Raw genomic sequence first — 24,669 nt, 5'->3', positions numbered from 1 at the left:
ATAATTCTTAAGGAAACGCTACTGAAATTCCGCCAGAAATTCCACAGGAAATTCTACTTCTTCTTTTTCGTTGTAGGAATTACACCCTTTAGTGGGACATTGTCGCCTTAATGTAGCACTTCCACAGTCATTAATTGCGAGGTTTTCTAGTTTCAATTTTTTGCATTCGAATATCCTGAGGCTAACACGATGACCGGACCTAGAATCGAACCTAGCAAAACTCAGTATGAAAATTATTCCATGAATTCTTCTATAAATTCCCTCAGAAATGCCTCCTGAAACTCCGGAAACATCCCTTAGAATTCTCCCCAAGAATTTAATCCATAAATTTGACTGGAAATTCCACCAAGGGTTCGAACGGAATTTTATCCAGCAATTCCTCCGATAATTCCCCTGGAAGCGAATGTTCCTCCAAAATATCTCTCAAGAATTCTCCCAGGTATTCATCCGGAAACATTTCCAGGAATTACCCAGGAAATCCTTCGGATATTCTTTTAAAAATTTGTCCAAAAGATTCTTTGAACCCTGAATAGCTCTAAATAATTTTTCTATCGATCCTTTGATAATTTGTGAAGAAATTCTCATAGGATTTTTCCAGGAAATTCTCCGTAGTTAATGGAGAAATCTTTGTAGTTTTTTTTTTCTTTTTATTAAAGAGGCTTTCAGATTTTCTGAAGTAATATCTGAGGTAATACCGGAGGAATTTCCGGTAAAACTCCTGGGATAACTTTTTGAGAAATTTTATGAGGAACTCCTACGGAAAATAATCCGAAGGAATTTTTGAAAAAACATCGATTTTTTTCTGGTTTTTAAATCACGAAATTATTTAGAGTTTTTAGTGGAATGTCTTCACTTGTTATAAGACGAGTTCGTACTATACCATTTAATTCCACTATTTGATTAACACTGTCAAATACGTATTTCGACCTCAACATCAAGAGCATCTTCAGTGTCTCGTACTTAACTCGACTTAGTCGATTCTTCTAGTAAGAAGAATTTCCAAATTTGAAATAATTTCTTTAAATAATTTGGAAATCCTGACTAATATCCTGGTAAACTCTTGAAATGCCTATTAAATTTCGGATGAATCACTGGAAAAATATGCAAGATTTTTTTTGGAAGATATCCATTGGAATTGCTGAAAAATTATTTTGAATTCCTAAAGTATTTCTTGTATGTTCTGGATGAATCGTAGTCGTAATTCCCAAACGCATTTTCCGTAGAATTCTTGATGGAAATTTTCTTGAGGAGCAGTAGTTCATATAGGTATTGACAAAAACTTTGTTTGATGTATTCTCTTCTCTCTTCTTCATTGGCATTACATCCCCCACTGGGACAGAGCCGCCTCGCAGCTTAGTGTTCATTAAGCACTTCCACAGTTATTAACTGCGAGGTTTCTAAGCCAAGTTACCATTTTTGCATTCGTATATCATGAGGCTAGCACGATGATACTTTTATGCCCAGGGAAGTCGAGACAATTTCCAATCCGAAAATTGCCTAGACCGGCACCGGGAATCGAACCCAGCCACCCTCAGCATGGTCTTGCTTTGTAGCCGCGCGTCTTACCGCACGGCTAAGGAGGGCCCCTTGTTGTTTGATGTATACAATAATAAAACGTTGTCACGCCGCCACCTACGACTAAAAATCTAGATCGACGTTTGAAAAGGGCGTAACAGCCAAAATTTATTCCTTCTGATTCTTCGTCTACAATGTTTACATATATTGCTATATAATATGTCGACGGGAATCAGAAGGAATAAATTTTGGCTGTTACGTCCTTTTCAAATGTTGGTCTAGAAATAATCTGTCAGGCCGGCCCACAGGTCTAAGGCACACATATAAGGTGTACAAATCTAAGGCTTCTTGTCCTGCACACCGTTTTCTCGAAAACCGTTTTACCATTCCTAATTGATGTGGGCATTATTTTTCAGATGAAATTAAATAAAACAAATAAAGAAATATTTGGATTATTCGGAAAATAATAAATTGGATCAAGCAAATTAGGCAACTTGTGATAAGAAGAGTTTGTACTCCTACTATATTACTACATTGTATTATATTTATATTTGTATTTTCGGCTAAACAGTAAACCTTCATCACCTAAACAGTAAGGCCTTCATCAGAGTCTCGTACTTGACTCGAGTCGAGGATTTAAATGGAATAGTGCAAACTCGTCTTATGACAAGTACCACAAAAAGCGCACAAACTAAGTAAATGCAAAAACAATCTAGAATTGAATGAATTTTTTCGTACCAAGCCTACGAAACTATTTCATTCGTTGTTTGTCTAAAAATAAATTCAAATTAAATATTTAGTGCGGCCTACATTTCTTATTAATTAAATGTTCTAACCTAATGAGAATACATATTTCATATCTTTGACAAATGAAAAATATCTACATAGGTACTACTTTATGCAGTAAAATAAAAATAATATGGAATAGCGAATACCAATATTGCCTCGAGGACATACATATGCTACATATTCTTTAATTTTATCGTACGGTAATGATCCCAGCCGGAAAGACCAGTTTACTTTAACATCTTGATTGGACGGAGACAATCCAACCGCAATCGAGCTCACACAAAGATTGCTTCCATTCTGTTTTTGGCACGTCCTTGATGAAGGAAGATGAGACTTCTGCAATAGCAAATGTGACTGACAAAAAAAAAGCACACACAATATTCCAAGTCCTACGCGCTAAACTCAATCCAGTGTGGACTCAATCTAAAACTTGTACGTTTCAAAAACGAATGCTTTGGGTGCTGCTGCTAACATGCTGTCGTCGTACTTCCACCATCTTCAATTCTGTGATAGTTTTGGAGACGTGAGAATGGGATGGGGGATGTTGCAAGACCAAATTTACTTCGTAAACAATGTTCCAAGACATTTCATTTGCTCCGCACTGCGACCACTCAGGCCGCTGACTAACAAATTCTCGAGAAAACGTCTCCCCGGCGCAGTGTGTGACGATGTCGTGAATAATACGATGGTGTCAGTATCGGTGCTGCCGCAGCAACCGTTAGATCGAAATCCTCCCAATAGCCATATGAATCATGTTTGGGCAGGGAAGATGACGTGTGAAATAGACGAAATTCTATTTTGAGAGGTACCACTTGAAGGAATCGAGACTCAAATTTGTTTTGAAGGCATAAATCTTCGGACTACCGATAACAGACATCCGTTGGCTTTCCCATCATCTATGAAGTTGGTGGCCACCGCCCGTCAAATGTGTCATGCTGCTCGCATTGCTCCTCATACGTAGCGCGGTCCCCGTTCGTCGCGGCACTTGTTTGAGTGTTCGCGAAACGCGATTATCGTCCGTGGTTTGAGTGACACAGAGCCCCACACGCCCAGTTTTCTCAGACTCGCGGTTTGATGATGGTACCATACAGCAGCTACCTTCCATACTAGTCACATTCGGTTCCATTTGTATTCAAAAACTATCGGACTGGCTCACCATCAACCGGCCAGCAGCACGTTTAGCGCTCACAAATACCAACCAAACCGAGCGCGAGGGGCCAGCAACAGCAGCAGCAGGGTCGGCGTTGATTCGATCATTCGCTAACAGGTTTTCTCGTCGCTGACTGACTGACTGAGCGGGTTGACCGTCTCGTTGTGGTGCACTCTCGCAATGACAGCACCCTCGTTCTACGAATGCGGACCAACAAATGGATGTGAGAAATTCTTGGATTTCCACTGGTTTCATTTGCGGCATTTTTCTCGTGGCAAATTTGTAAATAAAGTGTTTCGTTGTGACCTTACGAGTTGACGGTCGTGATAAAGATTATGTCATGGCTATTTAAATCGACTTGGCTGTCGGCGAATCGTCACATCGGGATGATCGGTGTTGTGAGCTGTGCGACTGTGGTTCACGAAGAATTTTCAAGGTTGGGACGGGTGTTTCGTTCTTTTTTCGACATTTTTTGGACAGAAAAGTTTTATGTAGACTGTTAGTCTAGAGAAGAACATTGTGATTTTATTTTAGTCCTGATCTGAGACGAGACCTGCAAAGACGGCTTCTTTTTCCTTGTTTTGACACTTGTTCTTCTTTTCATCACAGTTGATTATCGATTCTCAACTGTTTCCTTGAGTGTTTCACCTTGTCATATACATTGTATTAACGATTGACAAAACTCATAACTTAGCAATTTCACCCCAAGCGTTCGGATCAAATTACTTATTTCAATGCTTGTGCAGAGCAAGCACATCGACTCTCCCATGCTCAATAAATTATATTTGTCACACGGATCAATACCCTCACGTTTAACCAGTGTAAGCAAAATTAAACCACTTTGTATATGCGCAATGACGCGAAAATGTAGCAACACATAGCTTGTAATATAAAACACATTTGGACTCTGTAATAAACGTTCTGTTCGTAGTTAGCGTTCTTCGGAACCACATCGTTTTGTGATTAGTGATCCTATCTGCCCAGATTTTGGGTTAGGACACTGTTTTAAAAGAAACTCCCTTTAGGGTCAAGCGCAACGGATTGCGCAGTGTAAAAATCGTGCCACGAACCTGCCAAATTAAGAAGAGGCATGATATGGCGACCGGCCAGAGTTAGTGCAGTGCAACAGTTTACCGAGAATGAAGAAAAAACAGCCATTAAGAAATTGAAGAGATGGTTTGCGTGGAATTGAGTCGCAATCGTTGCAGCCAGTATTTAAGTGCTAGCACAGAGGTTTAAAACCATCGGCACGGTGCACAACAAAAGAGAGGAAGACAATCCGTACAATGCTAGTTAAATGTGCAAAACAATACAAAATAATTGTATAGTGCTAGTAAAATGCGTGAACGATCATTACGATGCACGAGAAAAATAGTGAAGTGAAAATCAAACTGTTCGATACACGAGAAAGGATATGAAGAGAATGCAGATGCGAAGATCTGCAAGACAATCTGTACAGCAGGCGAGAGGGGTGATGAAGAGAATGCAGATACCAAGATTCGGAAGATAATCTGTACAGCAGACGAGCAAGGCGATGAAGAGAATGCAGATGCCAGCCCGAGACCAGTGGAGTGAAAATACAGCAGCTGGAGTTCTGGAAAATTCAGTAAGGTGAAGTACTCAAACTATTACATCGTGTTATTATTGTTATTATTATAATTATTGTGTTATTGTACATTTATATTACGATGGGGAAACCAAATTCAAAAGTAGATCAAAAAGGCGAAAATAATATTAACATAGTTGAACACCTAGAACAAAATGAAAATTACCATGATAGTCACGAAATTAAACTTTGGCTAATCCTTGCAATTGTACTTATTCAACTCATTTTAGTCTTGAAGAAACGCTGGCAGCGTAAAGGGTATGCCATGGGAAAAGCAGCATCTATCGCTAATATAGCTGATGTATAATATTTAATCTAGCTGAAATATTTATCAATGTCGACTTTACAAGACGACATTGGCTTACTGAACACACTTCTAAATAATTTAAAAAATCCATTAATAAAAATTTCACAGTTACCACTCTTCAGGCTAAATTAAACTACGCAAACGAGTTATATAACCAAATTGAAAGGGGTTACTAGAAGAAGAAGATACTATACCGGATACGGAATTAACTTTTTAATTAAAGCATCTCGAAATTCAATATCTGAAATTCGAAATATTCTTAAACTCAAATTTGAACAATTAAACACTAAACCACAAGTCACAATGCCGTTTGATTATAAAGTAGCTACATCTATCGTACAGCCATACGATGGAACGGCTGACAGTATCGATGCTTTTGGATTCCGCAAATCTTTTGAAGGATCTAACGGAGGCGAACCAACAAGCAACAGCAGCAAGATTTTTGAAGACACGTCTTACGGGGAAAGCCAGATTGGGTCTACCCGAAAGATTGGCAACGATTGACGATATTATTGCTGACGTTAAAACAAGATGTGAGGATAAAACCACACCGGAGAATATTTTGGCCAAGCTGAAGGCAGTGAAGCAAAAAGACACTGCAGAAAAATTCTGCGACGAGGTGGAAAGACTTATCATAAAATTGAAGGCTGTCTACCTTAATAGTGGAATTCCTGATACAGTATCAACAGCAATGTCAACAAAAGCTGGAGTAGATACCTTAATTAATGGTATTGGTTCGGCTGAGACAAAGCTCATTCTTAAAGCAGGTACATTTAAGGACATGAAGGAAGCCACGCAAAAGGTTTTGGAAAATACTGCAAACACTTCATGTCAATCTGCTCAATTGTTAACAGTAAAAATCAGACAAACGCAACATACCTGCAAATGCCGCTTCAATAGCAACCGAAACGACACAACTCGTTTCTTTAAAAGAGGTCAGTATAACGCTCAACCAAACTACCATGGAAATAATTTGCAATTTAGGAATAGTTTTCCTCATAATACGAATAACTATTATCAAAATAGAGGACGTGGCGGAAGGTACCATACAAATTCTCGAAGGCAAATCTTTACAACTGATGCAATACGTGTTCATAACACCTCAATTCCAAATTCCATATCCCAAGATGCAGGACCACAATCTCATACACCTCCTGTACCAACCAATTTTCATCAACTGGATCTTTCACGTAATATACAAAGTATTAATAACGATAATTTTTAGATCAACATATGATGCAGGTAAACCCGCATCGTCTAACGTAATTTACTTAACAAATGTAAACGCTGTAAATTTTATTACTTTAGATGTACATATGACCAATTCAAAATGTACATTAATAATTGATAGTGGAGCCGACGTTTCACTTTTTAAAAGTGGGAAAATATCTGTTAACCAACCTATTGATAGAAATATTAAATATAAACTCTCAGGTATAACCAATGGAATATCTGAAACCATTGCCGAAACTACTACTAACTTACGATTCAATGACTGTCTTCAAATAAGTCATAATTTTCAGATAGTTGGTAATGATTTCCCAATACCAACAGACGGTATTTTGGGACGGGATTTTCTTATCAAACACAGATGTACTATAGACTATGAATATTGGCTATTAAATTTCAATTACCAAAATCATGTTGTTTCAATACCAATCGAGGATAGTTTCCAAAACACCATTATTCTCCCACCGAGGTGTGAAGTAGTACGCAGAATACCAAACTTCAAAGTTACTTCTGATTCTATAGTATTTTCACAGGAAATTTTACCTGGAATATTTTGTGGAAATACAATAGTATCTCCAACGAATGCTGTGATAAAATTTATCAACACAACTGACAAACAAGCACAAATACAGAACTTTCAACCCGTTGTCGACGAACTTTGTAATTATGAACAAATCGCGACGAAACCCAATTTAAATAATGAACGAAACCAAAATTGCTTTCTAAAATAGATTTTTCAAACGTTCCCCACTTTGTACAGAAACCTTTGAAAAAATTAATCGAACAAAATTCAGACATCTTCTGTATGTCAGATGAGAAATTGAGCACAAACAATTTTATACTCAAAATATTCACTTAACGGACCCCGTTCCAGTTTATATCCTGAATTATAAGAATATTTATTCACAAAATGATGAAATAAAAAACAAGTTCAAAAAGATGCTGAAGGACGATATTATAGAACCATCAGTATCGCCGTATAATAGTCCAATTTTACTTTTTCACTCAAAAAATCGGACAACAATAGCAAAAAATGGAGACTGGTCGTTGATTTTCGCCAGTTGAATAAAAAAATCTTGGCAGATAAATTTCCATTGCCAAGAATTGATACAATTCTTGATCAATTAGGAAATGCTAAATATTTTACAACACTGGATCTAATGTCTGGATTTCACCAGATTCCATTGGATCCGGAAGCAAAAAAATACACAGCTTTTTCCACTTCATCTGGACACTTCAATTTTAAGCGATTACCTTTCGGGTTAAACATTAGCCCTAATAGCTTCCAGCGAATGATGAACATCGCTATGGCAGGATTATATCCTGATTGTGCCTTTATATATATTGACGATATAATTATTATAGGTTGTTCAGTAAATCATCATCTGAACAATTTACAAAGGTTTTCGAGCGCTTGAGGTACTATAATCTCAAGCTCAACCCTGAAAAATGCAACTTTTTCGAAGAGAAGTTCTTTATCTAGGACATCGTATTACAGATAAAGGGATTTTACCAGACAATAGCAAATTCCAAGTCATCAAAGATTTCCCAGTACCTACAAATGCGGATGAAATACGACGATTCGTCGCTTTCTGTAATTATTACAGAAAGTTTGTGCCAAATTTTGCGAATATAGCAAAGCCCTTGAACAATTTATTGAAAAAGGGTGTAAAATTTGCTTGGACACATTTACATCAAAACAGTTTTGAGAAATTAAAACGATTACTGATATCTCCGACAATTTTGCGTTACCCAGACTTTACGAAAGAATTTATCCTTACTACGGATGCTTCTAACGTAGCGTGTGGAGCCATTCTTTCACAACAACATGACAACCATGATTTACCAATCGCCTACGCAAGCAAAAAGCTTCACAAAAGGTGAAAGTAACAAACCAACAATTGAAAAGAGCTAACGGCCATACATTGGGCCATCAATCATTTTAAAAGTTATTTACACGTCATTTATAGTTCGTACGGATCATAAGCCACTAGTATATCTATTCGGCATGAAGAATCCTACTAGCAAATTAACACGAATGCGCTTAGATTTAGCAGAGTTCGATTTTGAAATTGAATATGTTTCAGGCAAAAGTAATGTAGGAGCAGACGCACTTTCGCGCATTCCTTCAAATTCAGATGAACTGAAAAAATTATCAGTTTTAACAGTCAACACTAGGGCAATGGCAAGAAAACAACACAGTTCACAATCAAATAGTAAACTAAGATCAGAAGAACCAAGTAATAAGATTGATCACCTTAATGCTTGGCAAACTGAAAATCCCTCTGAGACCAGAAAAATCCTTAAGCTTGGTTGCGAAGTGCACCGAAACCAAGTAAGATTTAATGTATACAGCCATAATTATACAAAAATATTGGGAAGTATTGAAATTACTCTGAATAACGGAAGTCATGCGCTAGAGTATGCTCTTCTGAAAATTGAAGAGATTTTAATAAAATATAGAAGAGATAAATTGGCCATTTCACTCGAAGATAAACTTTTCAAAGAAATCAGCGCTAGTACATTCAAGGAAATCGCTAACAGAGCCATTTCCAAATGCGAAATAATATTATTCAATCCTCCAAAACTACTGACAACACAGAAAAAATCAAAGAAGTTCTTCAGAATTTCCATATGACCCCGACGTCAGGTCATATTGGACAGCACAGAATGTATTTGAAAATAAGAGAAGTATACAAATGGAGAAACATGAAAGCAGATGTTGCAAATTTTGTCAAGTCTTGCAATATGTGCAAAATCAATAAAGTTCACCGACATACTAAAGAAAATCAAGTTATTACTACCACACCATCAAAACCTTTCGAAGTTCTTTCAGCGGATACAGTTGGACCGTTCATAAGAACGAGAAACGGTAACCGGTATATTCTAACACTACAATGCAATCTAACCAAATACGTAGTTTGTATTCCAATACCTACAAAAGAAGCAGCAATAATAGCAAAGGCGCTTGTCGAACATTTTATTCTGATTTACGGAAATATTTTGGAATTTAGAACAGATCAAGGCACAGAGTATAACAACGAAGTCCTTGATCAAATTTATAACTTTTATCTATAAAACAAAAATCTTCAACAGCGTATCACCCACAGACAATTGGAGCATTGGAAAGAAATCATAGATGCTTGAACGAGTATCTGCGATGTTTTACCAATGATCACAAAGATGACTGGGATGATTGGATTCAATTTTATACATTCAGCTACAACACAACACCCCATATCGAGCACAGTTTTACACCGTTTGAATTAGTATTTGGACATAAAGCAAATTTACCAATTGATTTTCGAAAACGTCAAACCATGAGCCGATTTATAACCTTGAGGAATATTACAACGAATTAAAATTTAAACTGAATATAACAAACAAATTAGCTAGAGACAATTTGCTAGAGCGAAAAGAAAGTAGACAAAAAGTAGTAAACGAGAAAATTAATCCAATAGATCTGAGAATCGGTGACCACATTTATATTACAAACGAAAATCGTAAAAAATTAGACCCATTCTATCTAGGCCCATATATTGTAAAAGAAATCAACAGCCCAAATTGTACTATTGTTAATGAAAACACAAACAAACAAACAGTAATTCATAAAAATAGAATTGTAAAAGCATAAAGAATAAACTCGCAAAAACAAAAAAAAAAATCGAAGAATTGCCAAAATTTTGTCAAAAATAAAATAATTTCATTTCACTTCAATTATTTTTTTGTAAAAAGGCGGTGTCATATACATTGTATTAACGATTGACAAAACTCATAACTTAGCAATTTCACCCCAAGCGTTCGGATCAAATTACTTATTTCAATGCTTGTGCAGAGCAAGCACATCGACTCTCCCATGCTCAATAAATTATATTTGTCACACGGATCAATACCCTCACGTTTAACCAGTGTAAGCAAAATTAAACCACTTTGTATATGCGCAATGACGCGAAAATGTAGCAACACATAGCTTGTAATATAAAACACATTTGGACTCTGTAATAAACGTTCTGTTCGTAGTTAGCGTTCTTCGGAACCACATCGTTTTGTGATTAGTGATCCTATCTGCCCAGATTTTGGGTTAGGACACTGTTTTAAAAGAAACTCCCTTTAGGGTCAAGCGCAACGGATTGCGCAGTGTAAAAATCGTGCCACGAACCTGCCAAATTAAGAAGAGGCATGATAACCTAAATCCCGGGTAGAATCTTCTGAGCACAATAAAAGTGTTTGTGATTTATGGATTTGTAAACTTATTTTTATAAAGATTTTCCTATCGGAAATAAAACACGTATTCATAACAGTTCAATATTAAGCTGTCCGGATTTTCTAGAATACTTTTCAAAGTGAAAAAGTACTCGTAAAACAAAATCATTCGGAATACTTTTTGAGGGATACCAATACTTTTACACAAAAAGGTGCTGGTTGCATCTGACAATTCGTGACAGCGCTTGCTGGTTGCAGATGAAGTTTCATTTTTTCCTCTTTGCAAGTCCCGTCCCAGGTCCTGATGTATCAGTAATAATGGCTATGACAGATTCTGTTTAATTATTGTTGTTATTCAAAGGACGATAACGAAGAACCTATTTATTTATCTTCGATTAAACATTGAACCAGGTTTGAAAACAAATGGGTAAACACCAATTAAGAGTTGGGCGGTGTTGAAGAATTTGATTCTAAGATATATTTTCAACGAAATGGTGATCATCGCTCTTGCTAAAAGTTTAACAGTTTAGAGGTCGATCCGGAGACGAGCCAGCTTAGGGCTGAAAGCCTCCTTGATAAAGATACTAAAACAAAAGTTTAGGGGTCGGATAAAATAATCGTTCAAAAAGGTTTTCTTGGCCTTAGATACCTATTCTACATGCAAGTTATTGATGTATTCCTTCCAAGATACTAGGCCATTACAGGATGTCCACTCAAATTTGAGAATAAAATTCCCTCACTTTTCATACCATTTCTAAAAAAAATGCAGGTATAAAAAATGTTTTTTTTTTCAATTCCTAGAAGCATATGAAAATTCCTGCAAGTTTGAATCCTTGAAGTCCATACGAGTTCCTGAGTTACTGGAAGCCTAATAACTCCTAGAAGTAGTACTGTAGGGATTTGTAGAAAACCGTGACCGTTGAGAAACCTCCATAGGTTCTAAAGTGAATTCTTATTCATTTTCTGTGGGATTTAAAGGCTGTATGAAAGGCTTTCTGTATGAATCCCTCTACGAAGGCATTTCAATTATAATTTGAGTAAATACCACACAATTACCAAGTTTTGGGGGCGGAGTTTTTGGCAATAAAAACTATTGAACATCCATCGAGGAATGCAGAATAAAAACTATCCAGAGAACCCTTGGGAATCCTTTTTTTTTTGTTCCAGGGAGAATTCTGAAACAATTTAGAAAATTTGATGAAGGAAATAATTATCTTCAGAAGTTAACACATTCACTTCACTGAAGTAATTTTAGAACAAAATTCTCGAACATCAACCAAAATATTTCCTGATAAAATTTGTTTGAAAAGCATCAAAAGCAGCGAATGTAACACTGAAACATTACACAATGTGAAAAAAATCATAACGCGTTTAAATTCAATATTTCGGTTCTGTACAGACGGATTGCGTTTAAATTTCGACACAAATCGTAGAACTTTCTGGGGAATCGTGCAATGGTGGTTGAGTTCATTGCACTAAGTTGCAATACCTCGTTTTACTCCTATGTTCTTTATTCATATAGTAATTCATCAAGAATTTTGGAGTTACAAATAACCGATGAAATAACGTATTTGACCTCAAATTTTGCCTAAGCTCTGTCTTCTGCACGATGTTGGGAATTGAAAACATGCTGATTTTACACCACGTACTCATATTCTTCAAATTGCTTACTAATAACCTCGGCTGCGAGCAGCAATCAATCATAACTAGTCTGATTTATAATGTCCCAGGGAGTGGAGTTTTTTTTTGTCCACCGCACGACGTAAGAAAATAAAATATGGCTCATTTGTACAATTTGTATATTTTAATAGTTATATAAATAAATCAAGCAAAATTTTTCATAACGACGTATGTAACAAAAGTAAACAAAACGAGGTTTTTAATACAACGTGACAATCACACGCGGCTTTATATAATACGCATCGATTTTACTGATTTCAGATCTTAAAATTCTTTAATTCAATCTTTTTACGAATCGACGTATGTCAAAAATCAATTTTTGAAGTCTCACTGTTACATACGTCGCTTTAACATATGGGAACTAAGAGCGACCTATGTACCAAAAAAAGCAAAACAAAACTGCAGTTGCGTCAATCGTGCACTATGGAAAACCGACCAATGTACACCGACGTGCGTGCAGCATACCGGTGTATGTATAATTTTATCGTTTTTCACAGTGAATTTGAATGAACTGAGATTTGATGTGAAGCACGCTTATTACGTGTCATGTAATGACGCATGCCAGCGGAAAAAAGTATTGAAAAAAGATTTAGTTTTAAAACAGTTTTAGAAAAAGTTTTGCCAACTTTCTGCAAAGGATTTCTCGAATCCTCATAATTGTTACATACGTCGTTATGAAAAATTATGCTTGAAATTATTTATTATTTTTAATTTTAAATAAGTGACATTGGGGTAAAACGAGGTATTGCAGCTCTATGCAATAAACCTAATTACCTTTGCACGATTCCTCAGCAAGTTCTACGATTTGTGTCAAAATTAAGTAACTGTTTAGGATACAATTACATACGGACATTTTATCTTTTTATTGCATATAAAACATAAAAGTGGTTCTGAAAATGAACAATAATGCTCCTTTCCAGTCACTAACAGCAGTAAAATAAATCAGAATTTTGCGAGACAAATTAACTTGATCGTTAAATTCTCAGCAACCACCACCGATGATAATGGTTTTCCGTTACGAATGCTTCCGACGCCTTCGTTGCTAAGTTGCAGTGTCTGCTTTCCGTGAAATCTTGTGCGAACTGAAGATACAAGCCAAGCCCACCCGTTGCTCGATTTTGATGTCTGTGCTTGCGATACACGAACTGGATTGAATGGCTTTCTTATCTCTAAACTTTTTAACAACTAACGATGATTAAATAAAAATCAATACTATTAGAAAGCTATGTAGCAGCTTTGACTCGTTCTTGGTGGAATGGTCCAAAACTATTAAAAATCCATCGAAAAATGGATGAGATATCAACGTTTAAAGTCACATATCATATTTTCGTGACGATTTTTGCAATTGCAATGCGCTCCACGGTATAGAAAACCCAGACGTAGTCCTACGTCAAAAATCCAAAAAGTATTGTTTAGTTTTACGTCAAAAACCGAAAAAGTACTGTATTTCAAGCTTGACCTAACATTAGCCCGAAAAAAAAACTGTCGTGTCCTACGTCAATTTCGAAATTCGTCCGAAAAAAAACTGTCTAGTCCTAAAAAGAACTGTTTTCAAGCTTGACCTAACATTCTCTAACATTCCAATTATTCACGCCAGTTCACACGTGCAGCACTTTTTTAGTTTTTATTTTCTATTTTTGAAATAGAGGTTTCAAAAAAATTTGGGTTCTTTGGGAAAGTTAAGCTTAAATAAATCAAAAAATCGACTGAAACAAAAGACAAGAAATTGTTCATTGTCACCGCCGACGACGGCGTTTACATGATTTGGATAGATTGTTGCCTATAATTTGAATTTATTTAATACTTAATGTAAGATGGATAAGTTGAAGAATAATCATCATCTGATTCAGATAAATTAGATTAAAATTTAATCGGAACCTGTCTACAAAATCATGTACGCCTAAATAGCAAAGTTGTGCCGGTTAGACGATAGAGGTAATAAACTATAGAGGAAGATTATCACTGTCGTCATTCGCGAAGAATCTTTCACTGGCAAGAATAAGGCGCTAAATGTCAACGCAAGAAAAATCAGTACGTTTTGACAGTTGTGTACCCTACATGTTTGGTTACGAGAAAAAAGGGAACCGCTGCGACAATCGTCCTTATTACGCGACAATCGCGTTTATTACCTCTATTGGTTAGACCTGTGCGCCGATTAAAGTTTTATCGGCGGCAACGTTATCTAGTTTTCCGCGAACGGTAATGGCCGTTAGCTTACGGAAAACTGAGCTGCTTTCTGATTGGTTGTTTGTGAAGGTCAACTACACTCATCGTTTCGAACATTCTGACCAATGTAGTAAATAAGAAGAGGCTGATGATTTACCACATTGATCAAAATGCTCGGAACGGTAGGTGCAGTTTGACTTCCACAAATGTCAAATAGACTAGCCCACAGGCCATTAACGCGCGATGAAAACTGGATAGATCATTTAGATCAGCCAGTGGCACCTTACGTCCTTAGTGGTCGGCGGCGTCGAATTTCTCCTGTAGCTCCTCCAGAAGTTCTTCTAAGAATTCATTCAGAAAGTTAACCAAAAATTCCACCTCCGAGGAATGAAGTTCTTCCAGGAATTCCTTCGGAAGTTCCTTCAGAAATTCCTTCGGAAGTTCCTCCAGAAATTCCTTCGGAAGATCCTCCAGATATTCCTTCGGAAGTTTCTCCAGGAATTCCTGCCGAAGTACCTCAGGGAATTCCTTCCGAAGTACCTCCGGGAATTCCTTCGGAAGTTCCTGCATAATTTCCTCAGGGAGTTCCTCCAGGAATTCCTGCGGAAGTTTCTCCAGGAATTCCTTAGGAAGTTCCTCTAGGAATTCCTTCGGAAGATCTTCTAGGAATTCCTTCGGAAGTTCCTCTAGGAAATCCTTCGGAAGTTCCTCTAGAAATTCCTTCGGAAGTTCCTCTAGAAATTCCTTCGGAAGTTCCTCTAGGAATTCCTTCGGAAGTTCCTCTAGGAATTCCTTCGTAAGTTTCTCCAGAAATTCCTTCGGAAGTTTCTCCAGGAATTCCTTCGGAAGTTTCTTCAGGAATTCCTTTGGAAGTTCCTCCAGGAATTCCTTCGGAAGTTCCTTCAGAAATTCCTTAGGAAGTTCCTCCAGAAATTCCTTCGGAAGATCCTCCAGATATTCCTTCGGAAGTTCCTTCGGAAGTTTCTCCAGGAATTCCTTTGGAATTTTCTCCAGGAATTCCTTCGGAAGTTTCTCCAGGAATTCCTTCCGAAGTACCTCAGGGAATTCCTTCCGAAGTACCTCCGGGAATTCCTTCGGAAGTTCCTGCATAATTTCCTCAGGGAGTTCCTCCAGGAATTCCTGCGGAAGTTTCTCCAGGAATTCCTTAGGAAGTTCCTCTAGGAATTCCTTCGGAAGATCTTCTAGGAATTCCTTCGGAAGTTCCTCTAGGAAATCTTCCGGAAATTCCTCTAGGAATTCCTTCGGAAGTTCCTCTAGGAATTCCTTCGGAAGTTCCTCTAGGAATTCCTTCGGAAGTTTCTCCAGAAATTCCTTCGGAAGTTTCTCCAGGAATTCCTTCGGAAGTTTCTTCAGGAATTCCTTCGGAAGTTCCTCCAGGAATGCTTTCAGAAGTTCCTCTAGGAATTTCTTCGGAAGTTTCTTCAGGAATTCCTTCCAGAGTACCTCAGGGAATTCCTTCCAAAGTACATCCGGGAATTCCTTCGGAAGTTCCTCCAGGAATTCCTGCGGAAGTTTCGCCAGGAATTCCTTCGGAAGTTCCTCTAGAAATTCCTTCGGAAGTTCCTCTAGGAATTCCTTCGGAAGTTCCTCCAGGAATTCCTTCGGAAGTTCCTCTAGGAATTCCTTCGGAAGTTCCTCCAGGAATTCCTTCGGAAGTTCCTCTAGGAATTCCTTCGGAAGTTCCTCTAGGAATTCCTTCGGAAGTTTCTCCAGGAATTCCTTCGGAAGTTTCTTCAGGAATTCCTTCAGAAGTTCCTTTAGAAATTGGAATGCCTTCAGAAGTTCTTCTAGGAATTCCTTCGGAAGTTTCTCCAGGAATTCCTTCGGAAGTTTCTCCAGGAATTCCTTCCGAAGTACCTCAGGGAATTCCTTCCGAAGTACCTCCGGGAATTCCTTCCGAAGTACCTCCGGGAATTCCTTCCGAAGTACCTCCGGGAATTCCTTCGGAAGTTCCTGCATAATTTCCTCAGGAAGTTCCTCCAGGAATTCCTCCAGTTCCTCCACGAATTCCTTCGGAAGTTCCTCCAGGAATTCCTTTGGAAGTTCCTCTAGGAATTCCTTCGGAAGTTCCTCCAGGAATTCCTTCGGAAGTTCCTCCAGGAATTCCTTCGGAAGTTCCTCAAGGAATTCTTTCGGAAGTTCCTCCAGGGATTCCTTCGGAAGATCCTCCAGGAAATCCTTAGGAAGTTCCTAAAGGAATTCTTTCGGAAGTTTCTCCAGGAATTCCTTCCGAAGTACCTCAGGGAATTCCTTCCGAAGTACCTCAGGGAATTCCTTCGGAAGTTCCACCAAGAATTCTTTCGGAAGTTTCTCCCGGAACTCCTTCGTAAGTTTCTCCAGGAATTCCTTCGGAAGTTCCTCAAGGAATTTATTCGGAGTTCCTACAGGAATTCCTTCGGAAGATCGTCCAGGAAATTCTTCGGAAGTTCCTCCAGGAATTCTTTCGGAAGTTTCTCCAGGAATTCCTTCCGAAGTACCTCAGGGAATTCCTTCCAAAGTACCTCCAGGAATTTCTTCAGAAGTTCCTGCATAAATTCATCAGGAAGTTACTGCATAAATTCCTCAGGAAGTTCCTGCATAAATTCCTCAGGATGTTCCTCCAGGAATTCCTTCGGAAGTTCCTCCACGAATTCCTTCGGAAGTTCCTCTAGGAATTCCTTCGGAAATTCCTCCAGAAATTCCTTCGGAAGTTTCTCCAGCAATTCTTCCGAAAGTTCCTCCAGAATTTCCACCGGAAGTTCCTCCAGAATTTCCACCGGAAGTTCCTCCAGAATTTCCTCCGGAAGTTCCTCCAGAATTTCCTCCGGAAGTTCCTTCGAAAGTTTCTCTCGGAATTCCTTCGGAAGTTCCTCTAGGAATTCCTTCGGAAGTTCCTCTAGGAATTCCTTCGGAAGTTTCTTCAGGAATTCCTTCGAAAGTTCCTCCAGGAATTCCATCGGAAGTTTCTCCAGAATTCCATCGGAAGTTCCTCCAGGAAATTCCTTCGGAAGTCCCTCCAGAAATTCCTCCGGAAGTTCCTTCAGAATTTCCTCCGGAAGTTCCTCCAGGAATTCCTTTGGAAGATTCTCCCGGAATTCCTTCGGAAGTTTCTCAAGGAATTCCTGCAGAATTTTCGCCAGGAATTCCTTCTGAAGTATCGTAGGGAATTCTTTCCGAAGTACCTTCAGAAATTCCTTCGGAAGTTCCTCCAGGAATTCTTTCGGAATTTCCTCCAGGAATTCCTTCGGAAGTTTCTCGAGGGCTTCCTTCGGAAGCTTCTCGAGGGATTCCTTCGGAAGTTCCTCCAGGAATTCCTCCGGAAGTTCCTCCAAGAATTTCTCCGGCAGATCCTCCAGGAATTCCTCCGGAAGCTCCATCAGCAATTCTTCCGGAAGTTTCACCAGGTATTCCTCTGGAAGTTCCTCCAGAAATTCATCCGGAAGTTCCTCCAGAAATTCTTCTGGAAGTTCCTCCAGGAACTCTTCCGGAAGTTCCTCCAGGAATTCTTCCAGAAGTTCCTCCAGGAATTCTTCCGCAAGTTCCTCCAGGAATTCTTCCGGAAGATCCTCCAGGAATTCTTCCGGAAGTTCCTCCAGGAATTCCTCCGGAAGTTCCTATAGGAGTTCCTCCGGAAGTTCCTATAGGAATTCCTTCGGAAGTTCCTCCAGCAATTCCTCCGGAAGTTCCTCCAGGAATTCCTTCGAAAGTTCCTCCAGGAATTCTTCCGGAAGTTCCTCCGGAAGTTCCTTCAAGTATTCTTTCGGAAGTTCCTTCAGGAATTCCTTCGGAAGTTTAATGAATTCCTCCAGAATTTCCTCTAAGAATTCCTCAGAAAGTTACTCCAGGAATTCCTACAGAAGTTCCCCCAGGAATTCCTTTAGGAATATAACCGGAAGTTCCTCCGGAAGATACTCCAGGAATTCCTCCAGAAGCTCCTCCTACAATTCCTCCAGGAGTTCCTCCAGAAAATCCTACAAAAGTTCCTCCAGTATTTCTTCCAGAAGTTCCTCATAAAGTTCTTCCAAGAATTCCTCTGGAAGTTCCTCCAGGAGTTCCAAATGAAGTCAATCCATGAATTTATCCGGAAGTTCCTCCAGGAATTTCCCCGGAAGCTCCTTCAGGAATTCCTCCGGAAGTTTCTCCAGCAATTTTTTCGAAAGTTCATTTCTTTGGAAGATCCTCCAGGGTTTTTTTGTGGAGTCCACAAATTTCCCGTGGAGTTTCTCAATAAATTTCTCCGTGACTTTTTCCAGAAATTCCTATCTGAAAAAGTTTTAACGGATTTTCGGAAATTCCAACACTTCTTCATCAAAAGCACTACATTCCAACTGGAACTTGGCCTGCTTTTCAACTTTCAATCCAACTCCTCATCTCCGGATTGGCAATCTTATGCCTGGAGATCATATTAGCTAACTGGAGCTAACTGTTGGAAATTCCAACAATAATTCCTTAAAAAATCTCGCAAGAACTTTTCGTAAATTACTTCCAAAAATATCCAGAAATTAAAACTGAATTACTTTCAAAATTCGCAAAATCCGTATGATAATCTGAAAATAATAATGAAAATCTTTCTGGAAATCTTCAGAAGATCCTTGAAGAATTGCCCTGGAGATTGCTAAATAAATTCCATTAGAAATTTTTCCAATTATTTTTCAAGAATTTTTTTCTGGAATAGGGTAAAAGTACTATATTTCGCCAGCCCAAACGAATATTTGCCGATATTTGATTATAACATAAAGGATTTTGTGAAAACTTCGAAAAAAACAATACATTATACAAAGCAAACCTTTTTTATCCTTTGAGTTTCAATATTAAATTGTAACTATTCATGTTTATTATAAAGTGCGTATTTGTTTTAATTATCGACACCTGTTTTTAATGTTCGCCACTTCTGGGAGTCAATTTTCACCACCCCAAATCAATGTATTTAAAGAATAGCAAACAAGCATTAAACGTGTACAAAAAAGAAAATAAATAATAGTCTAGAATCGATTTCAACGTTTATTTATAACTCAGTTATAACAATTCATGGTAACATATGAATGAAAATATATCAAATGCGGGATAATAAACATGAGCTCACCACGATGCTATCTAAGCCTTCTTCTTGCGAGCTTTATCCTTCATATCTTGTTTCAACTTCTTCTCTTCTTGTTTCTTGTTCTTTTTCGTTTCTGCTTCTACCTTCCGTTGCATTCGGATAACTTTACGATTCTCTTTTTCTTCCTCGGCGCGCCTTTTGTCTTCTTCCTTCTGCTCAAATTCCTGTATGAATTCATCCGAAGTCAGCACGTGATAGCGTTTAGATTTGTATTCTCGTTTAGCTGTCCGTTTTGGCGTTGGAGGTCTATTCAGGAAATCCTTCAATGGGGTTCTGGAAGGGCCAGGTTTCGCAGTTTCAGGAACCATCTTCGGCGGTTCTTCCGGGGTAGCCTGTAATCCGCCAGCTGCTCCTTTTATACTTGAGGTTCTGGAAGGGCCAGGATTCGCAGCATCAGCAATCATCTTCGACGGTTCTCCCGGGGTGGATTCGAACCCATCAGCTACTCCATTCCCATCTGGCGTTGCATTGTTAATATCAGCATAAACAAAATCACACACCGGATCGTTTTCGGGTACGTTATCCTCCAAGCTTTCGAATACATCTGGGTAGTTTTGTTCCAACGTTGAAAATATTTTGAACAACGCTGCATCTTCCTCATTATCCAAACAAACGAACTGTGACTTGTACTTTTTCACTCTTGTCTCGCCAATAGCTGCCGCGCATTCTTCGAGTGTCCTCTTCGCATTTATGAGTTGTGCAGAGGTTTCGGCGGATTCCCGAGTCGGTTCAACATCACCAGGCTCAAATAACGGTTCTTCAGGATCCTCGCGAACAGTAGACTTTCCCAAGCACTTAGATGGATCAATGGCATTCCGATCCCATGGGTAAAGTCCAGATGCTCGGAAGCCGTTCTTGATGGTTTTTACGGTTACCGAATTACGTAGGCAATCTTGCAACACTGTTGCAAAATTGTGCGCGTTCACGCAGCCTTCAGGGTTCTTTTCGCGAAATCTCTGCACAGCTTTCGGCCATGCGTTTTTCATTGGTTTGAAGACAGAAACATCTGCCGGTTGCATTATCCTTGTAACGTTAGGGTACAATGCGATCAAAACAATCCCAAGTTGTCGGCATAACTTTGATGTTTCAACGTTGATATGGCTACTGTGGCCGTCAATAATAAACATGACCGGCTTTTTCACTTTCTTGGCCACTAGATAGGGATCCAGGACGTTTCTGATATAATCACGGAAGACAGGGGTGGTCATCCATCCGGTATCAGATTTAGCCACCCCCCACATTGAAGGAACTGAATCAGCCACAGCTTTTGGGATTGTTTTATAGGGGTAGATGATGGTCGGAGGGATGGCTTCTCCGGAAGCGAAAAACGAAAACATGGTTGTTATGTTGAGCTTACTAGAGGTTCTCTCGACGTCGTAGACGTTGCGGCTTCCACGCAAAGCAAAGACGGTTTTGTTTTTTGGGTTCAATTGAAACGAAGTCTCATCTCCATTTATTATGCGTCGCGGATCTTGAAGAATTTCCATGAACCCTTCCTTGGTCAGGAATAGTTCTACTTTATCGTACCAGGAGTGTATATCCGAAAGTGAGACAGTTGCACTGGCCTTCGTAACGAATTCCGGGGTCCGCAACGACATCTTCGGATGTCGTTTTAAGTACAGTTTCACCCATGTTCGACCTTGATAAAAATCGAAAGATCTTAAAATACTAACAGCACTTAAAAGACAAAAATTTGAACGTTTTACCTGGCATATTTTGAGGAAATTTGTGTTCTCTGGGGTTCGCATCCAAAAAAATCTTCACATTACTCAGCAGCATCTCCTTGGTAACGGGAAACCCCCGGCTCTGCATATCGTACACCCATTCTTCCAATTCCGTCTCTTCGTCCTGCGTCAAAACCGTAGTTGGTCCTGGACGGAACACAGTTTGGAGCTTCTTCAGAAGCACAAGTCTGGATCGGATTGTTGATCGAGGAATTCCATAGTGGTTGGCAGCTTTTTTGGCACTCATCTCCTTGCGCTGTATTTTATCACATGCAGCAGCTAGTTCGGCCTCGGAATATGTAGTTCCGTATTCCTTTGGTCTCTGTGCCTGTTCGGTATAAAATAAACGTTAAATTAACGAGTGTTTCATAATAATTTCAAGAAGTATTACCATTTTCTCCAGCGGTAATATGGTGCAACGCAAAACGCAACTCTAGTAGTTTCTGTTTACAAATTTTGACAGCTTGGTTAGGGGTGGCGAAGATTAACACCATTTGAGATTTGAAAACGCACAAAGGGATTTCGCCACTGGCGATAATTGAAAACGTTGTATTTGGTGTGTTATATATCGCCACCTTTAAATTAGTCAAAAATCATACAAAAGTAGTCATTTATCCACACATAATTGCTGGAATCATCAAGAGTGTACTATTTTAGAGATGCGGTGAATGATCTGAATATGCAAATCGTTGGATTTAGTGATTTTCCGACAATATCCATATGTACTTGTTTTTCAATGAGTTGAAAAATTAAGTGGTAGGTAGGGGCTCGGTTTGATGATACATAATTTATCAATTAAAGCAACGAATTTTATTCAAAACCAGTGCAAACACGACTGCCGGGCACTAATATATGTCGAATTATTCAATAGTCTAAGCCACAAACCAATTTATATGCTCAGAAATGCTGAATGTTTCACTAGGGTGGCGAAATATAACACAGTGGCGATTTATAATACATCTACCCTACTTCAGACAAATTCATCAAGTAAGCATTCATAAATTCCTCTCAAAATAATTGAGGAAATGCGCTTATTAATTTTTGAGAGCGACATAGGTGCAAGAAATTCCTTTTGAATTATTCAATTAGAATACAAATGAAATAGACTGTTCCTATATCAATAACAATAAGCCAATGCGCATATGAAATGCATTTATTCCTCACCCAATAATCAAGAAATATGAGAATAATTATGCTCGGCTAACGTCATTTTTAATTGATAACAATTTGGTAACTTCAAAATGAAATTGTTATCACATTATAGAAGTATTTAGTTAAAACATCATCACTGCCATGCACCTATTTCAATAACATTCAAAAACAGTTAATCCTATGCCTGTACCTATATCAATAATACTGTTTCCAACATAAAATACGCACACTATTACTTGTGTGTATACGTAACGATATGATTGCAGTGATGCCGAATTCTTCAATGTTTTGTATTTGAGTTGAAATATAATTACAAAATTGCAGTTTTTGTTGTAGTTTTCCAACTTATGAGTTTAATTTTATGTTTGTCATAGCTCATCTCTTCGATATACCTTGTTTTACAAACATAAGAGTTGAATTTCACAATGAAAGTTCATTCAAGCATTTTTGAAATAAAAAACTAGGTCGGCAACCCTTGCAGATGCTGCAGGCCATGTAAATAGTTTGGAATACGGCCAAGAATAATTTAGACGTTGTTTGAAATAAACCTATATCAAACTATAGGAAATCGCGTTAGTTTTTCAAATATGATTATGTTTATAGTGAAAATGTGATGTGCTCTATGTGTTGTGAAGTGTATTTTCAAAGGATACATTTGTTTTAGCATGAAATTGAGTGGAAAACAACGGCGTGAAATGAGATGAATCTGCTAGTAGCAATCGAGCAGTGCATCAAATCAACAGTTCAGAGGTAGGAAAATGAAAATAAATGTGTTTTATAATTTTGTTTTTAATAATTTGAGTCTTGTGAGCTAAAACATTACTCAAACAGAATTTTAAATAATATTCCAAACATTGGAGAAGGTGGTCTATTTATTATTGTGTACATACGATGTGAGAAATTGTAACCAAATTGATTTTATATTTGGTTTATCGACGGTTGAGATTAATATACGGGCTGTTATTAATATGGGAACAGATACCCTATTTAAATAAATCGTAATTAGGTTTAATTCAAATATTTTTTTTTTAAGTGCTTTACTAAATTTCTGACCGAATTTAATCAGCTCCAGATTAAATTTGCATTCTTTTTGATAAAATTTAAAGGAATAAACTATTTTTCTATCTTCAGTTGAAAAGGGTTGAATTATGACCTAAATGATAATTATTAGGACAAACGTAGAAGAATTTCACGAGTAGCTAGAAGGATTTCGATTATTCTCAACCCATTCTTGCAATCAACATTTAGAATTTGCATAACGTTCTCCATGAAACTACTTTGAATCAATTAATATCAATAAGCTCCACAAATTTCAAAAAAGTTTCCCCAAAAGTGGTTATGTTGTAGTGGTATCAGGAGGGACCCATCCCCGTATCCATATCCCAATGTTTGTGTTTACTGCACCTTATTAGCTATTCCGGCGGGGAGCCACTGCTGGTTGCTTTGCTGCTGCGTTCTTCGTCAAACCACAAAGCACGATTGGTATCTGCTGCTGCTACTCGCGCCACACACACCTTTTCTTCAATGACGACGGCGAAGGTGATTATTTTTTTCCCTTTTTTTTCTCTTCGGTGTCACACTTTTATTCCAGCACTATAGCGCTCACCAACACCAACAACACTCACTATTTGAATGGAGCGCTGCTACGTTTCAGGAAAAGCATACGCGCACTTTTCCGCACTAAATTGTAATAAATTTGCTCCTCACTTGTCGTTTTCTTATTAGAATCTAGAACGTTTATAGGGAAAAACAAAAATTGCCTAATGAAGAAAATTTAATAACAACACCTTTTGATTGTTGATTGTTCCGTTCAGTCATTCACTTGAATTGCGAAGGCCAATTACAAAATGCTACATTGTTAAATTGTTTTCAATTCCATTATTGTAAATGCACCTTGATTCAAACAAAAAGTAATCACTGCATTTTCTTCATTTCTTTTAGCACCTTGACATCCGCAGCACAATTATTGAAACCAAAACGTACGCTTCGATCTTCTTTTTTTGGCTGTTTAACTTGTTTCTTTTTTGTGGGCAGATCTGCGCCTTT

The 24,669-nt window shown here is 38.2% G+C and overlaps 2 protein-coding genes across 16 annotated transcripts in view; both read right to left on the bottom strand.

Moving 5' to 3' along the window:
* The window catches only part of LOC134227094 (protein 4.1 homolog), a 145,625-nt gene that overhangs the window by 119,928 nt on the left and 1,028 nt on the right, over positions 1-24,669 (bottom strand). For 8 of the 15 annotated variants that reach the window (XM_062708351.1, XM_062708339.1, XM_062708355.1 and 5 more), the window contains exon 2: positions 24,028-24,383. The gene's annotated coding sequence lies outside the window, so the exon portion shown is untranslated. The remainder of the gene's footprint in view (positions 1-24,027; positions 24,384-24,669) is intronic. The other 7 variants (XM_062708343.1, XM_062708341.1, XM_062708340.1 and 4 more) reach the window with 1 other exon arrangement.
* LOC134224151 (uncharacterized) lies at positions 19,611-22,437 on the bottom strand. The gene is made up of 2 exons (XM_062703429.1): positions 21,454-22,437; positions 19,611-21,386 (listed from the first exon to the last, which is right to left on the bottom strand). Exons 1-2 carry the CDS (start codon positions 21,716-21,718, stop codon positions 19,741-19,743), a joined length of 1,911 nt encoding a protein of 636 aa, XP_062559413.1. The 5' UTR covers positions 21,719-22,437; the 3' UTR covers positions 19,611-19,740.

This window comes from Armigeres subalbatus, chromosome 3 (assembly GCF_024139115.2).
Source record: "Armigeres subalbatus isolate Guangzhou_Male chromosome 3, GZ_Asu_2, whole genome shotgun sequence".
Taxonomy (NCBI): Eukaryota; Metazoa; Arthropoda; class Insecta; order Diptera; family Culicidae; genus Armigeres; species Armigeres subalbatus.
This window is presented reverse-complemented; position numbering and strand designations above follow the sequence as displayed.